Source organism: Meles meles, chromosome 11 (genome assembly GCF_922984935.1).
Source record: "Meles meles chromosome 11, mMelMel3.1 paternal haplotype, whole genome shotgun sequence".
Taxonomy (NCBI): Eukaryota; Metazoa; Chordata; class Mammalia; order Carnivora; family Mustelidae; genus Meles; species Meles meles.
In genome coordinates, this window is record NC_060076.1 from 1289011 (window position 1) to 1308938 (window position 19928).

A 19928-nucleotide genomic window follows, 5' to 3' on the forward strand; every position below is an offset into this window, starting at 1 on the left:
CCCGGGGTTGGGGGCGGGCGCTGAGGCGGGCTCCGGCCCTGGCCGCCGCGGCGCGGAGCACTTGTGCGCTTTGCTCGCCGGAGCGAACAGCAGAGCCGGAGACAGTTCGCACAGGAGAGACCAGCCGGGCCGGCGACGCGGAGGTCAGCGCGCGGGCAGGAGGCGGAGGTCGAGCCCCGCCCCGGGCCCGCGCTCCGCAGTCCCGAGGGCGGCCGCGCGGGGGCAGCACCACCCTGCCCCGGCCCGGCGTGCCCCGCGCTGCGGCCGCGGGGCGGGACTTCCGGTCTCGCGGCCGCCGGAAGTGTGGGGGGCGGCGGCGCCGCAGAGGCCGAGGTCTGCGGTGAGAGCGGCGGGGTCGGCGGTGAGGGCGGCGGGGCCGGCGGTGAGGGCGGCGGGGCCGTCGCCGGGGAGGGGCCCGGGCGGGGCGGGAGACGCGGAGCCGAGGCAGCTGCGGCGGAGGCGGCAGCCGGGCTCACGGCCGGTCGGGCTCCCTGGCCCCCGGCTCCCGGGTCGGGCCGCGCTCGCGGAGCCGCGGGACCCTCCTCCCTGCCGGCCCCCGCACGGCGCTGCTTCAAGGAGCAGGTCCCGCGGGCGCCCTGTGGGTGCGGGGCCCCTGCCGCGTGCCCCCCGGGCCGGCCGTGCCTGTGCCGCGCGCCGGGCCCTCGCCCGTGTGCCCCGGTGCCCCGGCGGCCGCGGGAAGACGGGCTCTGCGGCCCTGCCGGGGTCGCCCCTGCCGGGGTCCGGCCCCTGCCGCCCGCTGCTCCCAGCCTCCGAGCGGCCGCCGCGTCCACATGGCCTCAGCGCCCGGGGAGCCGGCTGCGGCGCGTGTGGGGTGTGGGGCGGCCGGGCACCGTCCAGGGACGCCCACCCGCCGGACCGCCTGCTCCGGCCTGGCCGGCGTGTGTGAAGGGCGGGTCTCTGAAGTCCTGGGGCTTGTGCCCTTGGCAGGTCGAGGTCATGGATGTGGACGCGGAAAGAGAGAAGATAGCGAAGGAGATCGCGGAGCTGGAGCGCATCCTGGACCCCAGCTCCTCGGGCGTCGGAGTGGGGGTCTCAGCGTCCGGCCTCGGCTTGGACTCCGATGCAGGTGAGCTCTCACGGCCGCGGCTGGAGCCCATCCGGCCCCCTCCAGGCCAGTGCAGTGCTCGGCCACGCTGACCTCCGCCTTTACTCCCCGAGGTGGCCGTTAGCGCTCGTTCTCAGAGGGCGGCGGGGGCGGCCGGCTGTCCTCCTCAGCGGCCGGAAGGTTGCAGAGCTCAGCCTGTCAGCGGCCTTCGTGCCGGACAGCTGAGAGCCACCCCCACGTGCTGTCCTCGGTGCTTCCCTGGGCCCTGAGGCCCCTCCCGCAGCTCTGATTGGGAACCCGCTCGCGGGGTCAGAGTCTAGGAGAAACTGGGCCCTCGGGCCTCTCCCCAGCCTCCGGGGCAGCCCTGAGGCTGTTCTGCAGAGTTTCCGACTCCTCCAGGGCCTCAGCTCTGCCCCTGCCCTGCGCCCAACTAACTCCAGCACCCCCAGACGGGGCTGGCTCCTGCAAGGGCTCCCCACGTGGTCCTGGTGCGTCTGCCCTCTCTGGCTGACCCTGCCCTCGGTCCGGGGCCCGTCTTGCTTGGCGGTGAATAGCGTTCAGCTGCCGGCTGCTGGGGACGTAGGTGCACCTTTGTCCCCAGCCCCTTCAGCCCTTCCCCTGCCGATGGCCGTCAGGAGTGACCCTGTGCTGCACCTGCGGGTCGTTTCCGTGGTGGCTGTGGATCCCGTCGCCGTCACCTGCACAGTGTTTGTGTTCCCACAGATTCGCTGCCAGACGAGGACTCGGAGGCTGTGGGATCCCCAGGCTCGGTAACTACTGGCCTGAGCTGGCCGTTGTGCCCACGGAGGCAGACGCCACCCCTGCCAGTGCCCCCAAGCCCGGGGGGGCGGTGCTCGGAGCGCATTTCAGGTTTTCTGTGTCCTTGTTATTGCCGGTGCCTGTCCCCAAGTATTTGTTGCCAAAATCGAATTTGCTCCAGGATGACGTTCATCTGAGACTCGGCACTCACATCTCCTGGTTCTCCCGAGCTTCCTGACACGGGTGGGAGTGGGCGTGGCGCCACACGTGGGAGGTTTCAGGCGTGCTTGCCGCCGGGTCTGGCCCCTGTGGTTTCCTTGTCTGTGCCATAGTTTCCAGCACGCAGTGGGGCGGTCACAGCACAAGTCAGTCCCAGGACGTGGTCCCTCGGTCAGGCCGGTTTTTAGTGCTACTTTTGTTTATTTTAGGATCGCACATTAATTTGGAAAACTTTCACAGTTTTCCGCGTGTTCTCTCACGAAGGCCGTAGGTGCGGAATTGATTCCATTTTTTAACGGCAGGATAGTCCTTCTGGCGTAGATTTACTGTAGTTCCTCGCCTGAAGGTCCTGCGATTGTTCCTGAGTTTTAGTCCCGCTGGCCATCCTCACACGTGTTGTCCCCTGGTGGTGACAAGGGCACATGGCCTGTTCTGAGCCTTGAGTGCCGCAGAAACGGTCATTGTGGAAGGAGGACGGTATTCAGTTCCTCGTACGTTCTCACCCGAGACGTATTCCCAGATGTTTCTTTCCTCTGTCTGAAGTTACGGAATGTGCACATGCTGGACACAGTCCCACATCGGGGGGGTCTTCTGCTGGCCCCGGACCAGAGCATGAGCTCAGAGGCTCGTTGTGCTGCCCTGGGTCCTGGGCTGGGGGGTCGGGGCGGCGTCTGTGTGCCTCCTTCCTCAGCAGCAGTTTCCGCCCCGTAACCAGGAAGAGGAGCAGTGGGGTGAGGATGACCCCAAGGACAAGACCCTCCCCGAAAACCCAGAGACCTGCCTGCAGTTGAACATGGTCTACCAGGAGGTCATCCAGGAGAGGCTGGCGGAGGTCAGCCTCCTGCTGGCCCAGAACCGGGAGCAGCAGGTAGGACAGGGCCAGGCCCTCAGAACCCCCCTGGCCAGACACCCCAGAACCAGGGCTTTGAGTTCTGCTCCCTGACTGCCCAGGTCCCCTCGTCCGCAAAGGGAGTCGCTGCCGCCTGACCCCAGAGGGCTCCTTGTGTCTGCCCCAGGAGGAGATCATGTGTGACCTGGCAGGGTCCAAAGGCCCCAAGGTGAAGGACGGCAAGAGCCTGCCCCCGAGTCTGTACATAGGGCACTTCATGAAGCCCTACTTCAAGGACAGGGTGACCGGAGTGGTGAGTGGCGGGGGCCCTGCTCTCATCAGGGAGGTTGGGGGTAGGCGGCAGGCTGCGTGGGAAGGAGCTCTCGTCCCCACACCTCCAGTGGGTGTTGGGAATTCCCTGGGACTGTCCAGGACGATACTCTCCGGTCTCCTTAAACTCCTCGGTTGCCGGCGGTGAAAGGGCCTCCGGCCCTGGAGTGTGGCCTGCGAACCTCAGATCATCCCCGGGGACGTTTCCGTAAGAGGTGGCACCATGGGCGGGGCAGCTTGGCCGAGTCGTGCCGGCCTGGTAGCAAGGCCCTGTGGAGCCGCCAAGCCCGCCCCACACACCTCTCGGCCCCCAGCCACTCCCCAGGGAGCAGCTCTGGGCCCAGGTGTCTGGTGCCGGGCCTCCCACGTGGCCGAGCTACTCAAGGAGGCCGAGGGAAAGGCTCCAGAATCCTAGTGGGGCCCGTAAAGTGAACGTACGCGGGTCCTGGCCACGACGTGACAGTGCTTTATCGGTCAGGGGCCTCCTGCCAACGAAGAGACACGGGAGAAGGCCGCCCAGGGCATCAAGGCTTTCGAGGAGCTCCTGGTGACTAAATGTACGTGCCCGGAGTGGGCCTCAGCGCCACAGCCCTGCCTCTCGGACGCCCTCCTGCGGTTCTGTGGGCTCCTTCGCGCCCTGACCTCTGGGCCTGGCCCCTCAAAGCCCCTGCCTGGCTCATGCCATGTGGGGACCCCTATCCCTACGGCTCACCGTCTGGTCTTCCTTTCTGAGAGGCCAGCCCCAGGGGCCCAGCTGCCACTCACTGGCCAGAGGGCCCCCTGCCCGCAGCAGGCCCCTCTGCCCGCCCTGTGGTCGTGGCCCGGTCATGTGCCCACCATATCCTCGCATCGGGGTAGGGGAAGGCGCTGCTGACGTCGTCGTGTCTTGTCAGGGAAGAACTGGGAAAAGGCCTTGCTCCGAAGGTCGGTGGTCAGCGACCGCCTGCAGCGCCTGCTTCAGCCCAAGTTACTGAAGTAAGTCTGAGCACAGCCGCGGCCGTCAGCCTCCCCGCGGAGGGGGGGCAGCCCGGGCTGGACGCTTTGTGACAGCTACTCGGTGTGGCCGCGTCCCTCCACTCGCAGCAGGAGAGACGTTGATCCCTGGGACTTTTCCCCAAAGAGGCACCTGGGCTCGAGGTCGGGTGTGCGAGAACCGGGCAGGCCCAGTGGCCGCGTTCAGTGGTGCTGCTGAGGCAGTTTCTCTGGTCTAAACGCACGTCGTTCGTGAGACGGTCTTTTTTTATGTTGTGCTGGTGTGACACCATGTGACCGTGTCACATGCATCTGTGGCTGGGCCAGGGGTCCAGGGGCTGCCCGTGGTGTCACGGCTTGATGTGTGGGTCAGGATTTGTTTTCAGGGATGGTTTCCTCCTCCCTGGCCTCCGGAAGGGGCGACCACAGGCTTAAGTAGGCTTTGGCTTATCGCCAGCCTGTGCACAGAGCTCCTCCCTGCACACTGGGCCCAAGGCGGGCGGTTAGGACACTGGACCAGTAGTCGTCACTGTGCCTGCTGCAACCACGGTGACAGCCAGGAGGAGGAGCGTCGCTGCCCCCCGAGGGCGGCCTCCCGCTTGGGGTCGGAGCCAGGCTTCGGCATCTGCTCCCTGACACGTGGCTTTATCCTGTGCAGAGACGCGCATGCTGGGGTCCTCGGGGAAGCCACGCTGGCCCCAGGACGCCCGCCCCTACCCCCAGAGTGCGGCCGTGACGCGGGTGACCCTGGTGTGTCTGCCTGCCCCGTAGGCTTGAGTACTTGGACCAGAAACGGAGCAGGGTAACGAGCGAGGCGGAGCGGCAGGTCCTGGAGAAGCAGAGCAAGGAGGCAGAGAGGGAGATCCAGGAGGTCCGGTGCGTGGGTCCTACAGGGAGGGTGTGGCCTGGGGAGAGGTGCGGAAGGCCTGGCAGGACCCTGGCAGCCTGTCCCTTCCTCCAGGCAACTCCCAGAGGAGGCCTTGCTGGGGAACAGGCTGGACAGCCACGACTGGGATAAGATTTCCAACGTTAATGTAAGTCGGGGCAGCGCTGGGCTGATGGCTCAAGGCCATCCTGGCCGCTGAGGGCAGGGGCTGGGATCGGCAAGGTCAGGTTCAGGCGGTCAGGCTGTGTCCCCGGTGGCCGCACCTCCGCGAGACGTCTGGGCAGCCGCACGTTGGGCCCGCCCCACTGGGGTGTGCGGCTTTTCTGAGACGGACAAGTGGGAAGGTTCGGGCTTTATGCTGGGAGCCGAACCCCCACTTCTGGCTGTGTGAGTCCTGGCAACCTGGACGGGGATCCCACTTCTCGGGCGCCGAGCCGCCAGCTGTCTGTGAGCGATGGTCCCTGCAGGTTGGGTTTCTCTGCTGGTGCAGTTCGAGGGCGGCCGCAGCGCGGAGGAGATCCGGAAGTTCTGGCAGAACTGGGAGCACCCGAGCATCAACAAGCAGGAGTGGAGCGGGCAGGAGGTGGACCAGCTGAAGGCCGTCGCAGCCCAGCACGGCCACCTGCAATGGCAGGAGATCGCGGAGGAGCTGGGGGTGAGGACGGGAGGGGCCTCGGGTGCGGGTCCGGGAGGCTGGGCGGGCTTGGCGTTGCGGCGGCCCGGGTCACAGCCCAGCCCTGGGAGCCGGCAGGTTTCTTCATCCTGCTGCTCCTGAGGGTGTGGCCGGCGGGGAGGACGGCCTCTCCACCGCTCTCTGGGCTGAGTCTCTGGAAGCTTCCGGTCCTTCAGCCTCCAGTCTCCGAGTGCTCACCTGCCCTCCCCCTCCCTCCCAAGGCCTGTCTCTGGCTTCCTTCTGGGGCCCGCCTCGTTTCTGTCCAGCTCAGCAGTTGGTTCTGATGGGTCCTGAGGGGAACGCTGTTCCCGGTTTTCTCTGGGCTCTTTCTAAGGTGAGGACCGAGGGCTTGGCTCGGCCTCTGTCTCCGCCGTGCAGGTGGAGCGAGGCTCGCCGCGCTGAGAATGGCTCTCTGTGATTCTCGCCGCCTCCGTGGGCCTTAGCGTAGGGAGGTGCTTCTCTCGTACGCGTTCCGGTGTCTCCGAATCCTTCGGGTTGTGCCCTGGTTTGAGTTTCAGTGGTGTGCGGCCTGGGAGGCTGAGGAGTGCAGCCCCGTGTTTGAGCCGATCGCTGCCGCAGACAGGCACACGATCGCTGCGAACCGAGCTAAGCTGAACCGAAGCCAGAGACCAGTGTAGACCCCGAGGATGGCAGATGGCCCGTCTGTCCTGCTGAGCTCGGTCCGTAGAGCCGCTCGGCCAGAGTGCCATGCCGGCATCAGAAAGGCACGGTCCCCTCGGTGTCTGCTGGCCATGCTCCGCACGCAGAGCCGCTGAGGAACCTGGCCCACGCACTTAGACTGCGTATCTTCAGTAAGTCAGGCTTAAAGTTGTTTTTAGGCTTTTTTAGTTTCCGGGGTTTTATTTCGTGTGTGGGTTGAGAGCCGTGTTGGTTCTCAGTAAACTGGAGGAAGGCACAGAGCCTCCCCGTAGTCCGTCGCCCCCACCGTCGGCGTCCCTGCCTGAACGGCGCTTCCATTTAACCCGGGACAGGTTAGCGCCAGCACACGACACCGACCGTGGCCGGCGGGGCTGTCCTGCAGGCAGGGTGCCCTGTGTGGGCGCGGGCAGGGGGAGGGGACACGTGTCTGCGGGATGGTCTCGCTCACTCAGGTGCCCCGCCGACCTCTCCCAGGACGGCCCAGAGCCGGGGTCCTGCCGCGTGCGGCCTGTCCGGAGGGCCCCATCCTCTCGGGAGTGCAGGTGCCTCCGGGCCGCCTCCCGGCCTGGCCGCTCATGCTGTTTCAGCGCGAATAACACACTGTTGTCTGGGTGGACCTCGCTTTGTCCCTCTGCCTGCTGAGGGCGTCTTGGTCGCGCCTGGGATCCGGCGGCTGGGAGGCTGCTGTTGGGGTCTGTGCGCAGACGTTTGCAGGGACATGAGTGTTCGGCTGCTCCGGGTAAACACCAAGGAGCTGTCGCGTGCTGAGAGGACGTCTGGTTCCGTCCTCCACGGTGGCCGCCCCATGCTGTGACTCCCAGCCACAAACGAGGGTCCTGCTGCCCCGGGTCGTCCCCGGCGTGTGGCGGCATCCAGCCTCCAGACGTGGCCGTCCTCACGGGTGCGTGGCGGCGTCACATTCGCGTCTGCGTCTCTCTGTTGCCGAACACGTGACGCTTTCGTTCTCGCCCGCGTGTCGGTGGCCCGGTGCCCGTGGAGACTTTTGATTTATTTTTCGTTGTTTTCTGATGAGTTGTTTTTTTTTTAACATTTTATTTATTTGACAGACAGAAATCACAAGTAGGCAGAGAGGCCGGCAGAGAGAGGGGGGGAGGCAGGCTCCCCGCCGAGCAGAGAGCCCGATGCAGGGCTCGATCCCAGGACCGTACTCTTGGCGTCGTGTCCTAAAAGGCATCCCTATACCCAAATCTCCTGGGCCTGCAGGCTGCACGCGTCCAGCCGTACGTGTTCTCTGCCCCCCGAGGGTTTTCTTTAGGAGAGAAGAGTTCAAATCGAGGCACTGGTTCTCCCATCAGGGCAAGAGCGAGGGGAGAGGCTTGGGCCACGCCGGTGGCTCACGAGCCGAGCGGGAGCGCGTGTGGGGGCCGGGCTGCAGTCCTCCCGGGAGCTCTCCTAGGACGGTGTCCGCCCCCCACCCCCCCTCCCCGACATGCAGGCACCGCTCAGCCGCCCTTGAGGGAGGCCGGTCAGGGCCCATATTAGGGCAGCGGCGGGCCCAGCGGCGTCAGAAACATGTTCTGCGGGAGGCTCCGCCCCCGGCTGTGGACCAGCCGTTCCCCTGAGGAGCCCAGTGTCGCTTTGGGGTCACGTGGCCGCAGTGTCATGGGCTTTTTGGACGCGCGTATCTGTGAGCGCGCAGACTGGCGCTTCGTGGCCTTCTGGCCTCAGGCCCTCCGCTGTCCCCGCGGGGTCTGGTGGGAGCAGCCAGCTCCCTGCTCTGCGGGCGGTACGCGCCAGTGACGCCCACTCTGCTCTGCTCTGGGGCCTCGGGAAGACCAACCGCAGCGCCTTCCAGTGCCTACAGAAGTACCAGCAGCACAACAAGGCCCTGAAGCGCAAGGAGTGGACGCCCGAGGAGGACCGTCTGCTCACGCAGCTCGTCCAGGAGATGCGCGTCGGCAGCCACATCCCCTACCGGAGGAGTGAGTGCCCGCCTGGGCCCCTGCTGCGGCTCGCGGGGGGGGGGGGGGCACCCGGGGGGGGGAGGCGCCCACCGGACCCAAGGCCCCGCCTGGGCAGAGGCAGTGCGGTCACGACCGGCTGGTGGGGCTGGAGGGGGACGTCTGGGGTCACCCACCCTCTGTCCCCAGTCGTCTACTACATGGAAGGGAGGGACTCCGTGCAGCTCATCTACCGGTGGACCAAGAGCTTGGACCCCAGCCTGAAGAAGGGGTTCTGGGCCCCCGAGGAAGACGCGGTGAGTGGACGGCCACAGAAGCCGAGGGGAGCCTTCCCCCGGGATGTGAGCCTAGCGCCCGCTGTCCCTGCCAAAACGGACCGACATGGCCTAGGGAGCTCGTGGTGGCCTGCAGAGGCTCACGTGTTTGCCGTCCTGTCCTGCAGAAGCTGCTTCAAGCAGTTGCCAAATACGGGCAGCAGGATTGGTTTAAAATCCGGGAAGAGGTGCCAGGTAGGAGCGATGCCCAGTGCCGAGACCGGTGAGTTAGACCTCGCTGGGGAGGGAGGCCTTGCTGGGGTCGCTTCCGGGGAGGCCAAGGGGGTGGGCGAGCCGTCTGTGGGCCCGGATGGTCTGTTGGTGGAGGCTGGGGTGGTCACGGGAGCCCTGCGTACCTGGGTGGCTGGTCGGGAAGCAGGATCCCTGTTTTTTTGAACCAGACTTTTGTACAGACACAAGCCACGGTGGCCCGGGGACGTTCCCCTAAGCCTGTGGCTCAGGTTCATTTTCCAGACCGTGACCGCAAGGTCTCTGGAAGGCCGCCTGGGCAACCTCTTTCCCTCCGCCTGGTGTTTTGTCACGGTTCCTAATGACACAGTCCACGTGTCCTACGACATGTCTCCGCGAGGGGCGTGGCCGGGGGTCGCTGTCGTGAGTGAGCTGTGCGACTGTCACCCCGGGCAGCTGCAGAGCGTGTGACTGGCCCCAGGGAAATGCAGTTCCCCTAAGACAAACGGTTGAGGGCTCAAGCCGAGCCTTCTCCGGAGAGCACAGGAGACCGGGCTCGGCGGCCTCAGTCGCTGCGCAAACACCAGAGCAGCAGCGAGCCGGCACCTTGCGTGCCTCGGGACGGGCGCTCTAAGACCGCGCCAGGGGCCAGATGTAGACGAGGACGTGGAGCCGCACCCACGGAGGATGGCAGGAGCTTCCGTGGGGAGCTGGCTGAGCCCCCTCACGGCCGCCAGAACCAGACGCCTGCCCGCGTGCCGTCAGAGCCGCGCCGCTCACAGCGGCCACACGCGGGTACGGGGTGTCTGTCAGTGAGGGGAGCAGGTCAACGACAAAAGTCACTCTCAGACTGGACGGACGGTTGGGTACTGCTTGGCCTTAACGACGAAACCCCGGGTGGGCACCTGGTGGAATGTGCGACTCTCGATCTTGGGGCCGTGGATTCAAGCCCCACGTTGGGTGGAAAGAGGACTAAAAAGATACGTGGATGACGAGGCCTGACACGCTCCCCCGTGGGCACACCTTGGCGACATGAGCACGTGCACGAGCATCTGTGTGGATGGGCACGCGGGTCACTCCTGGGTGTGCACCTGCGGGTGGGGTTTCCGGGACACATGGGGCTGCCCTGGTCTCCCACAGCGGTGTCCCCACCGAGGCTCCGGAGCTCAGCACCCCCGGTGCTCCGGCCGGTGCAGGGTGGCGGGTGGCATCTCAGTGGCTTCTGCGGCGGCCCCTGGTGTTGAGCGTTGGTGTTGCATGTTTTTTTGTGGAGAAACGTCCGTCTATGCCGTACCGCCCGGTCACGAAAGCGCGTTGTCCATGTGTCGTGGGTTTGTGTGCGCGGATACGTGCTCGGCTACAAGTCCCTCATCCGAAGCCACGTCGGCGCGGCTTTCCCGATGGCGTCCTGTAGACAAGCCGAGAACGTTTCAATGTTGATGGAATTAAGTTAATCTGAATTTTCTTTTCAGTCCTGAGCTTTTGGTGCCGGGTCCCAGAGCCCTTGCTGGCACGGGGACGGCCGTGGGAGCGGGGACAGCTGCAGGAGGGCATTGTGGCGCCCAAAATGTCCCCATGTCGCTGCTGCCCTCAGGTATGTGCGGCGGCTGCGGTCTGGCTTGAAGAAGGGCCGGTGGGCCGCGGGCGAGGAGGGGAAGCTGCTCGAGCTGATCAACAAGCACGGCGTCGGTGAGTCCTGGGCCCCGAGCCCCCGGGAGCGCGGCTTGTGGCGACGCCAGCCCCCTCCCTGTCCCCAGCGTCTCCCCAGCTTGGGGCAGCGGCTCTTCCCCCTTGTGCGCTGACGTGTGGTTGGGATGGAAGGTTCAGGGCGCCTTGGCTCCACTTCTCTGGAGACGGCGGTTCCCGGCTGCGCACGCCTGCCCGACCCACTCTGGGCCCATTTCTGGGGCAGCTTCGTAAAGCTGAGTCATTCGGTGTGAGCACACGGGTTCCGCTGTTTCCCGCTTTACGCTGTAGCCTTGTGTCGTCTGTTTTGAACTTTCTGTCTTCATGCGTCTTGTCTTCCCGAGGAAGACCCCAGAATGGCCTCGGCTGCCCAGCCGCTGATGCGCATTTCCGTGGTTTCTCGTTCCGGCCCCAGAGCTGGCCTGAGTCTGCTCGTTGTCTGCAGCGTTTCCTTAGGAACAGACCCACGGTGTGGGGTTGCCGGGTTCAGGCACACGTGGAATCCTGACTGGCACGGCGTCCCACTGCCCTAAAAACGAGGCACCGTGTTCTCCCGCCGGCGCTGGCGGGAAGAGAATAATTTGCAGTGTTTGGTGTAGAGGCCGGGGTGTGGCAGACAGGCCGGGGCCGTCTTCACGCAAACGCAGATGGATTCTTCCTCTCGTCATGCGTCCCCTAGACTCTTTCCAAAGGCCTCGCTTTGCGCCGCGGTTCGGAGACTGCTCTCCCGCGGGGAGCCGTGCACCACGGGCGCACGTTCTCAGGGAGCACGACGCAGGCCTTGTACGGAGGCGGCACGCGTGCGAGAAGAGCCGCTCGGGCTGTGAACTTGTCATCAAAGACGGTGGGAAGCAACGTCCACGTTGTTGTGTTTTGTAGGTCACTGGGCGAGGATAGCCTCTGAGCTGCCCCATCGGACGGGCTCCCAGTGTCTGAGCAAGTGGAAGATGATGGTCCGGGTGCGTCTCTACCCGAGTCCATCCCGAGAGCCCTGGCGCCTGTGGGGCCGACAGCACTGCCGAGCGGGGAGAGGAGGAGGGACATCTGGTTTCCGGTCCTGGCGTCTCTTCTTCCCGGAAGCCGAGGGCAGGGAGCCCTGGCCTCTCCCGACAGCTGCTGTCCCCTCAGAGCAGTCAGGGGCCAGGGGGCCTGTACTCCCAGGGCACCGTGTCCCGGCCTGCTTGGGCTCTCTCCCCAAAGGGCTAGCCTGCCTGCCGGTTGCCCCTGGTCCGTGAGCCCTGGGCAGCCGAGGCCTCCAAGTAGCCTTTCCCCACAGAAGAAGCAGAGTCGGGGGAGGAGGAGACGGAGGCCCCTTCGCAGCGTGCGGTGGAGCTCCAGCAGCGGGGACAGCAGCAGCGGGGACAGCGATGGCGAGGGCAGCGGCGGCAGCAGCAGCAGCAGCAGCAGGGACAGGGAGGACTCGGAGCCAGAGGAAGCCCCGGAGGCCCGGGCGGGTGGCCAAGAGCTCCCGTCAGCCCAGCACACCGTGCCGGACATGGACCTGTGGGTGCCTGCCAGGCAGAGCACCAGTGAGCCGTGTGGAGGGGGAGCCCAGGGCTGGCCAGGATGCCGTGCTGCCTCCCCCCGCCCTCCCAGGGGCTCCAGCGAGGGTCAGGAGGGCAGCAGAGCCGGTCGCCCCACCCGGGAGGCGGGCCAGGCAGACACTCCCTCCAGGACCCACACCACCAGCATGAGAGGCATCGGGTGCCCAGACTCAGCAGACGCTCACGTCTCGAGTTCAGAGGAGCCGGCAGACAAGGTAGGCCATGGGCCCTGGTGCTGCGTCCCACCTTGCTGCCCTGGGGTCTCGAAGCTGGAGCTGAGGCACCGCGGGCCAGTCTGACCTCACATCGGTTTCACGTGGTTTCTGACCCATCTGTCCCCGAGCAGTGGCAGGGCAGGGCAGGGGGCAGCAAGCAAGGGGTGTCCCCTGGCTTACAAAAGGCCAGACACCTCTCTTGCGCGGGTCCCACTGTCCACTTGCATGGGCCCACCTTGTCCGGCCCCGGGTACGCCTGTCTGGTCAGTGTCCGCCGTGTCAGAGCCCTGGCCGCCCGCCTGGCTCCGGCTGCGTGCGGCGTTGCGGCGAGCAGGCCGCGTGTGCTGGGAGAGGTCAGAGACTCCCCTCGGTGGCACCTGAGGGGATGGCAGGCAGTCCAGGTGTCTGGACAGAGTGTATGCACCGGTCCGCGCTGTGCGTGGCTTCTCTGCCACGTCTGTGACCGTCAGGCTCCCGTGGTCCATCGGCAAAGGGCGCCGGCTGGAGGAGTAGAGGCCTCCACCAACGCCGGCTGCAGCCGAGCCCGGCGGGCACGTGGGTGCCAGGCCTTTGCGACCCACCGAGGCCGCCTTGCTTCGGGACGCTTCCCGCCACTCCGTGCTGGGGTCTGGGTGCGGGGGTGTGCATGCTGCCCTGCAGGCCCTGTGCTCCCCACGGGCCCAGCCTCACGCCGTGTGTCTGTCAGAGCGGGAGTCGCCTGCTGAAGGTGCCGCTGGAGACCGTGCTGCAGGTGCTCAGGACCAACACAGCCCGTCGGCGCCAGACGCTGGTAGGGACTGGCCCCCACCGCCGCCGCCCTGGCTGCCCGGGGCCCCTCCCCAATCCAGGGAGAAGGGGGTGTGGCATTGGCAGTCCGGGAGCCAAGCCTGGCTGGGAAGCTCAGCTGCCTTTCTTCCTTACTCAGGAGAAACTGAGGCAGCCGTGCCTGCTCAGCTCATCCCTGGGGGCCGGTGACGGTGTGGCCGGGCCCCGTGTACGGCAGCTGTGGCACAGGACGATTGGGAGCAGGAGGCGGTGGCGGGGACATGCCTTACAGAGGAGGCTCCTTGAGCGTCAACTTCTGATGGCCGTGAGCCCGTGGGTGGGTGACGTCGTCCTGCCGTGCTCCCCCCGGAGGCCTGCCGCCGTACACACCCGAGGTGCTGCCCCTGGGCTCCGCTGAGAGCCTCCTGTGGGGCCCGGGAGTGGGGAGACACAGGGCAGGTGCAGGGTCGCTCTGCTGGGGCGGGCGGTGCATGGGGAGGTCCCCTTGGAGGGCTGTTTGGGTTTTGTCTCCGACCTGACTAGCCCAGGGGAGACGGTCTGGGAGTGACCGGCATTCGGGCCTTAGCTAGGGTCTTCTCGGGCTCGGCTGCACGGTGCCCGCATGCAAGTTCTGGAGAGCTGGTCGTGCTCTCGTGTTGGGGGGCTCCGAAGGCCAGTCAGGGCCAGCCTTCTCTCCGGGTTCCTGCCCCTCCTTCCAGCTGAGCGTGGCGGCAGATGGATGCAGGGCTCTTTGGGGCCTTGCTAACCACACACGCGTGCCCTCGTTTCCTCAGCCGATGGCATCAGGAAGCAGTTGGAGGAAGCCCGGCTGGCCAGCACCCCTGCGTTCACCCTCTTTATCCAGGTGAGGAGTCCCGGGAGGCAGAGCCTTCCCGGGGTGAAGGGGGCCCGCTTCCCGTGGTCTGACCCTCTGAAGTTCAGACTTGTGGAAGGGTCTTCCGGTGGCCCGTGACGCTTGGCAGGCTGGTCCCTGCAGAAGGGGCAGCCCTGTCCCTACCACCGTCAGTTAAACCCCATCTTGAGGAGGGACAGGGTGCTGGGAAGTATAGACGGAAGATTGGGGGACCAGCGCCCCGGCCCGGTGGCGGCTCTGCTCCGACGCCCCCAGGCCCTGAGGCCAGGCGGGCTGAGCGAAGGGGTCGTGGTCTTGAGGGGCTGTGCCAGCCTCCAGACCTGCCGGAGCAGTGGTCAGAGCAGGCTCAAGTTCAGTTGCAGACGCCCTCATCACCTCAGTCCTGGACGGGGAAGGGGCACGGGGTCTCGTCCGGCATGTGCCATGCGCGTCACATGTGTCCCTCAGTTGCTCCAGATCGACACTGCCGGCTGCATGGAAGTCGTTTGGGAGAGGAAGGCCCAGACTCCTGCCCTGCTCCAGACTGGCACTCGGGACCCAGCGCCTGGGCTTCTGCAGGTGAGGGGCAGGGGTGAGCGCCGGGCGCAGGCTCACCTGGCTTGTGCCACCCCTCCCTCCCTTTGCCATCACCAGGAAGCAAGAGACGGGACGTGTCCCCGGGTTCCCTAGAGGCTGGGCCAGTCCCTGAGAGCAGCCCCGCTGGCTCTTGGCCCCCTCGTGCCCGCCCTCCTAGGAGGTGTCTCCTTGTCTGCCTGGAGTCCCGAGGGCTTTGCGACACGTCCACGGGGGCAGAGCCAGCGCTGGGCCTGCATGGTCCCTGCGTGGAGGCCTCTGAGCCCTGGGGCATCCACTGCTCTGGGCATCGGCCCCGCTGGGGTGGGACGCCGGGTGTCGGGGCCGTCCGCGAGAGGCCGTGTTCCTGGGTCCGGTCACAACTGAAGGGAGTGACAGAATGACTGGGTTGGCCCTTTGGAGCCCCAGCCAGGCCCCCGAGCCCCCGAGTTCTGCCTGGAGAGCCAGGCCCCTGCTTCTCCCTCAGACCACACAGCCCTGACTCCGCCACGATGAGCTCAGCCGGTGGTTCCTGTAAGAGGATGTGGGGAGGGAGGGAGGTCGGCCTTGGGGCCTGGGGCCCCGCTCCCACTGCAGGTGAGGGCAGGAGGAAGGTCTTGCTGCGGGAGAGAAGTGGGCCTGGGCCTGGGACTTCTGAAACGCCGGCTCTTGTGTTTCAGATGCCGCCGTCGCAAGACGCCGCAGGTACCGTCTGTCGCCATTCTTGTCTTCAGCACCTAGCCTAGTGGGAAGGGGCGTTGTGTCTCGGGCTTTGAGCAGCACAGCTGTGGCCGGTGACAGGTCTTGTCCAAGTCCCACTGCAGGGACAGGAGCACGCCTGCTGGGAGCAGGCGAGGCAGCCGCTCAGGCTCCTCCCTTCCCTGCACATAAGCCAGCCCCGGGTGTCCGGGCCGCCGCCAGCCTCCACACGCCAGCAGCACCGTGCAAGGGTCTGGGGCCCGGGGAGACCCCGCGAGGCGGGTGGTGGGGCCCACCAGTCGTGTTGGAGGTACTGAAGGCCAGCACCGGTGTGCGGTACGAGCTGGCCGGTGCCCGGCGGGCGCTGCTGCCCTGGTCATGGCAGGAGCTCCGGGACGTCTGGGAACGAGTGGATGAGACGCCAAGGCTCCTGCTCTGTGCCCCTAGCAGCCGCCCACCCTCCCTCCGGGCCCTCCGCTGGGACATCTGGGAGGCCTGTGCGTGGTCCACTCACAAGCTCACCTGCATGTGTCCTGTGTACCCTGCAGGCCGCAGCCTCCGGAACCTGCCAACGCAGGAAGCTGCAAGGCAGAGCACCAGCCAGAAAGGGAGCAGGGCGTTACGGCCCTGCCGTGCGGAGTCCGGTCCGCAGGCGCCCCTGCCGGCTCTGTGCGGCCCCCGCCCCAAGCCCAAGACTGTCTCCGAGCTGCTGCGGGAGAAGCGGCTTCGAGAGGCACGGGCCAGGAAGGCCACCGCAGGCACCGTGGCTCTCCCACCACAGCTGCTGCTCTCCTCACCACTGGTGCTCCAGCCCCGTCTCCCAGAGGCAACCTCCAACCCCACAGCCTCGGGTCCGGCTGCCGCAGACCCTGCAGCCACAGGACTGAGCGCTTCAGCTGAGGATAAGCAGCCCTCCGCCCTCCCCGTCTTGGCCCGTGGCCTAGCCTCCACAGAGGCTGCTCCTGTGGCCTGCGGAGCTCCGGTTCCCAGCCAGGTCCTCGTGAGCGGCCATCGGGGCGGCCTGGGACAGTCTCAGGCCCCCGCCGCGTCCCGGAAGCAGGGCCTGCCGGACGTGCCGCTCTTCCTCCCCGCCAGCCCCAGCCCCGTTCAGCTGCCTGTCCAGCCCCTCGGCCTGACGCCAGCTCTGGCCACGCACAAGGGCGGGCCACACGTGGCAGCCAGCACCCCTCTGCCTGTCACCTGGGTGCTCACAGCCCAGGCACTGCTCCCGGTGCCGGCCGTGGTGGGCCCTCCTGGGCCAGCAGGGACCTCTGACCCCAAAGGACTGTCAGTGCCTCTGCTGGCTGCCCTGCCGGGGCCGCAGGCGGGTCAGGGCCCCAGGCCCCCTGGGCTGAGCCACCCTTGGCAGCCTCCAGCCAACGTGGACACAAGCTCAGATCCTCCCTCTAGGACAGACCTCTCGACCCTTCCGAGGTTCTGCCAATCCCAAAGTTCCGTGGAAGTGGGCGGTGACGGGGCCCATGCCCGTGGGGGATCTTCCTTCCCTGGAGAGGCCCAAGTGGCCAGGGAAATAGCCGTGCCCAGGATACCCTCTCAGACAACAGTTACAGTAGACGGCCCTGAAGCGAGGCCCCCCTCATGCAGCCAGCCGCCTCTGCAAGCGGGCACTGGCCCTGGGAGTGGCCCAGGAGGGACACCGGGGTCCCCAGGGCCAGTGGGACTCACAGGGCCTCTGGGCCTGGAAAGGCCGCCCCCACCCCGGCCTGGGGCTGAGAGGAGTGCCCTGGACCTGGACCTCCTGTCCCAGGAGAGCGAGGCGGCCGTGCGGGAGTGGCTGAGGGGACAGCAGGGGGTGTGTGTGCCCCCGCTAGGGACCAGGCTGCCCTACCAGCCCCCCGCCTTGTGCAGCCTCCGCGCCTTGTCTGGACTCCTGCTCCACAAGAAGGCCTTGGAGCGGAGAGCCGCCTCCCTCACGTCCAGCGGGGCGGCCGGAGCCCTGCAGGCCTCGCTGGGACAGGTGCACCGGCAGCTCCGGGACAGCCCAGCCTACCTGCTGCTGAAGGCGCGCTTCCTGGCCACTTTCACCCTCCCCGCACTCCTGGCCACCCTGTCTCCACTCGGCGTCCCCACCACCCTGTCCGTGGCTACGAGGGCTGAGTCCGAGAGCGAGGAGGAGCTGGGGGATTCGGAGCTCACGGACAGCTGCGCCACAGGCGGTCCTCGGGCTGGGCGGGCAGCCTCCCTCCCCCTTCAGGTAGGTGGCCGTGGGCACAGAGCCCCCCCCCGCCGCCACCAGCAGCAGCGCCCACACCCAGTCAGGGGAGCCCTGGCCCGCGGGCTGCTGGGGAGGAGGAAGCTGACTCCAGGTCTGCGGACGAGTCCCTGAGGCCAGTGTGGGAAACAGGAAGGAAGCTCTCTCGCCCCTTAGCCCCTCAGCCCCTTTTGGGGCCCCTGTCACATAGCCTTGCCCGAGGGGGCCCTGGCACCCCACGTGCACCCGCGCTCCACTGGGGCACGAGCTCTGCAGAGGTGGCCCTGTGCGTCTGGGAACACCGAGATCCTTCCAGCTGCCGACTCTGGCACCGTGTACCCCAGAAGAGCTTTCTGAGCCGTGGGGGCAAGCTGCTTCCTCATTCCCCGGCAAAAGGCCTGACAAACACGGGAAGTTGTGTCCCCAGGGCTCTTGGCAAGGTGTTCTCTGACCTGTTCTGGGGCCAGCAGGGGAGCTACGTCCTCTGGCTGTGTGCCAAGTCAGGGAGGCCATGGGGTCTGCCGCTGGTGGCCCGTCCCCAGCTAGGACTCACCTCTGTGCCGTCAGGACAGCAGAGGGGGGTTTGGGGCTGGGGCTGTGGGAGGGAGAGCTTCCTGTCCCATCCTGCCTGCAGGCTCTCCACTGGCAGCCACCTGTGTTCCTTGGCACTGCCCTGCCGGCCTGGCTGGGAGAACCAGGACATGCGACGCTGGCTCTGTGGCGTCACCAAGGGAATTGGAGTCCCCAGGTGGGGATACCCAGGGAGGTGGGGGGGCGTGTCTACACTTCTGTGGTCTCCGTTCATCCACAGGCCACCGTGTCTCCACAGGGACAGGTCTGGGAGCTGCGTGTCCCTGGTGCCGCCGTGTCGGGACACAGCTTCCTCCCTGGCGTGTTCTGCTGGGGAGTCACTCCTGTTCTTCTCTGCCTGGGTTCTGTTACAGGGAGCCCCAGACCCTGGGCAGGGCTCTGACTCCTCCTGCCCAGACAGTTCTGACAACCTTGATGTGCTGAGAGCTCGGCACGCCCGGAAGAGGAGGCGGCTGGTGTGAGCGCAGGGTAAGCGCGGGCCTTCCCCGTGGCCGTGCCCTGGGCGTGTGGGAGCCAGCAGCTGTCCAGGTGCAGGGTGGGCTGGCCCTTGTAGCGCTCAACAAGTGTGATGGTGTTAGGTTGGGTGTGGGAATATACAGGACTCTGGGGTCTTGGAGGCCCTGGGGTGGGCCATAGAACCCCCCTTTCCCACTGGGTTCCACACGCCCAGCTGTGGTGCTTCCTGCTTGCTAGCACGCATGTGCCTCAGGGCCTTTGCACTGCTGTGCTGTGTATCTATCTTCTCTGTCTGTAAGGCTCATTCCCTTATTCCAATCATGTCTTTGCTCAGTGGTCAGCTGCTCAGAGATGCTATCCGTGGCTTTTTTGAGGCAGCACCACAGTCCCAGCGCCCATCTCTGTTGATGGCACTCTCCTCTCTACACCTGACATGGTTTATAATGTCAGCTGTGGCGTGAACGCGCGCCCGTGCGGGCAGTAATGTGGTGGGTGCTGCTGGGGCCTCCGTGTGCGGATGCAGGCACCAAGTAGGCACTCAGCACGGATTAGCTGAGTTCATGGGGTGGAGATCCCACGGAGGGAAGGACGTCCGGGTCCGCGGGTCCCCAGAGGTAGGAGTCAACTCCTCTGAGCACGGTGGGGGCCGTGCCTGGAGAAGTCCTGGGTCTGGGACTAGGGCAGATGGGTCCACAGAGGGCAGGCTGGCGGTGGGGGATGTCCCATGAGGAGCCCACCCTGGCTCCCGGGCCTGCCCTCAGCAGGGTCCCTGCACGGACCGCAGGTGGTCAGCCAGCCTGATTCTGTGCCCCCCCGGGGCACGGTGCCCGCCCGTGCTGCTTGCCGTACAGTGCTGTCTGTGGGGTCTGGCTGAGGTCTGGTCCCCACCATCCGGGCATCTCTGTGTTCCAGGAGGCAGGAGCTGTGCTGGACTCTGGTGAGCCCACCCGCCCAGAGAGCCCCACACCGACACTTCCGGAGAAACAGCCAACGCAGCTGGAGGCTGGGGAGGCTCTGCCAGCAGGGACCGTGCGACCACAGGGGTTGGCTGGCCCTCGGGCACAAATTGGGATGTTTGAAGGAATAAAGGAATAGCTAATTTTTTTATTAAAAGGCAAGCCTCAGGCTCTTATGATGTCGTCCTGAGAGACTGGGCGTGTGCGGAGGGTTGGGGCCTCCTCTGGCCGTGTCCTGAGCTGGCTGGCTAGGCCCTGAGTCTGAGGAGCCCCTTGAACTCCAGGCCTGAGTGTTGGGTGTGGGGGGCCCTTTCCACGAGACGCTCACCGAGGGACCTGCCGTGAGCTCCCAGGTGGCCGCTGGTCTTGGTGCGGCCATGGGGACTGGAGTGGACCCACCGTGCTGCCTTCTGGACCACGCTGCCCAGCGAGATGGGCGCCTGGAAGCAGCGACAGTCTGGCTGCCCACAGAGCCTGCAGCGGCTTCAGGCCAGCCCGCCTTCCTCCCTCGCGCCTGCCGCTTGGCAGGAGCCCAAGCCCTGGTCCCCGCCACGGCTCC

At 66.5% G+C, this 19928-nt stretch overlaps 1 protein-coding gene across 6 annotated transcripts; it reads left to right on the forward strand.

Annotated features, from left to right (window-relative positions):
• Window positions 1–123: 123 nt before the first annotated feature.
• Window positions 124–19526, forward strand: SNAPC4 (small nuclear RNA activating complex polypeptide 4). 6 transcript variants are annotated; one of them, XM_046022313.1, is made up of 24 exons: window positions 124–143; window positions 949–1087; window positions 1790–1836; window positions 2760–2912; window positions 3061–3186; window positions 3682–3760; window positions 4097–4178; window positions 4947–5051; window positions 5137–5209; window positions 5552–5716; window positions 8190–8337; window positions 8506–8612; window positions 8759–8853; window positions 10414–10508; window positions 11385–11464; window positions 11782–12264; window positions 12971–13054; window positions 13190–13424; window positions 13824–13894; window positions 14351–14461; window positions 15136–15160; window positions 15703–17369; window positions 18311–18425; window positions 19326–19526. In XM_046022313.1, exons 2-23 carry the CDS (start codon window positions 958–960, stop codon window positions 18416–18418), a joined length of 4269 nt encoding a protein of 1422 aa, XP_045878269.1. In that variant the 5' UTR covers window positions 124–143; window positions 949–957; the 3' UTR covers window positions 18419–18425; window positions 19326–19526. The 6 variants fall into 6 exon arrangements, with proteins under 6 accessions (XP_045878269.1, XP_045878267.1, XP_045878270.1 ...); XM_046022311.1 differs by lacking the exon at window positions 124–143 and adding an exon at window positions 316–340; XM_046022314.1 differs by lacking the exon at window positions 124–143 and adding an exon at window positions 316–340 and having other exon boundaries at window positions 8211–8337.
• The last annotated feature ends 402 nt before the right edge of the window (window positions 19527–19928 follow it).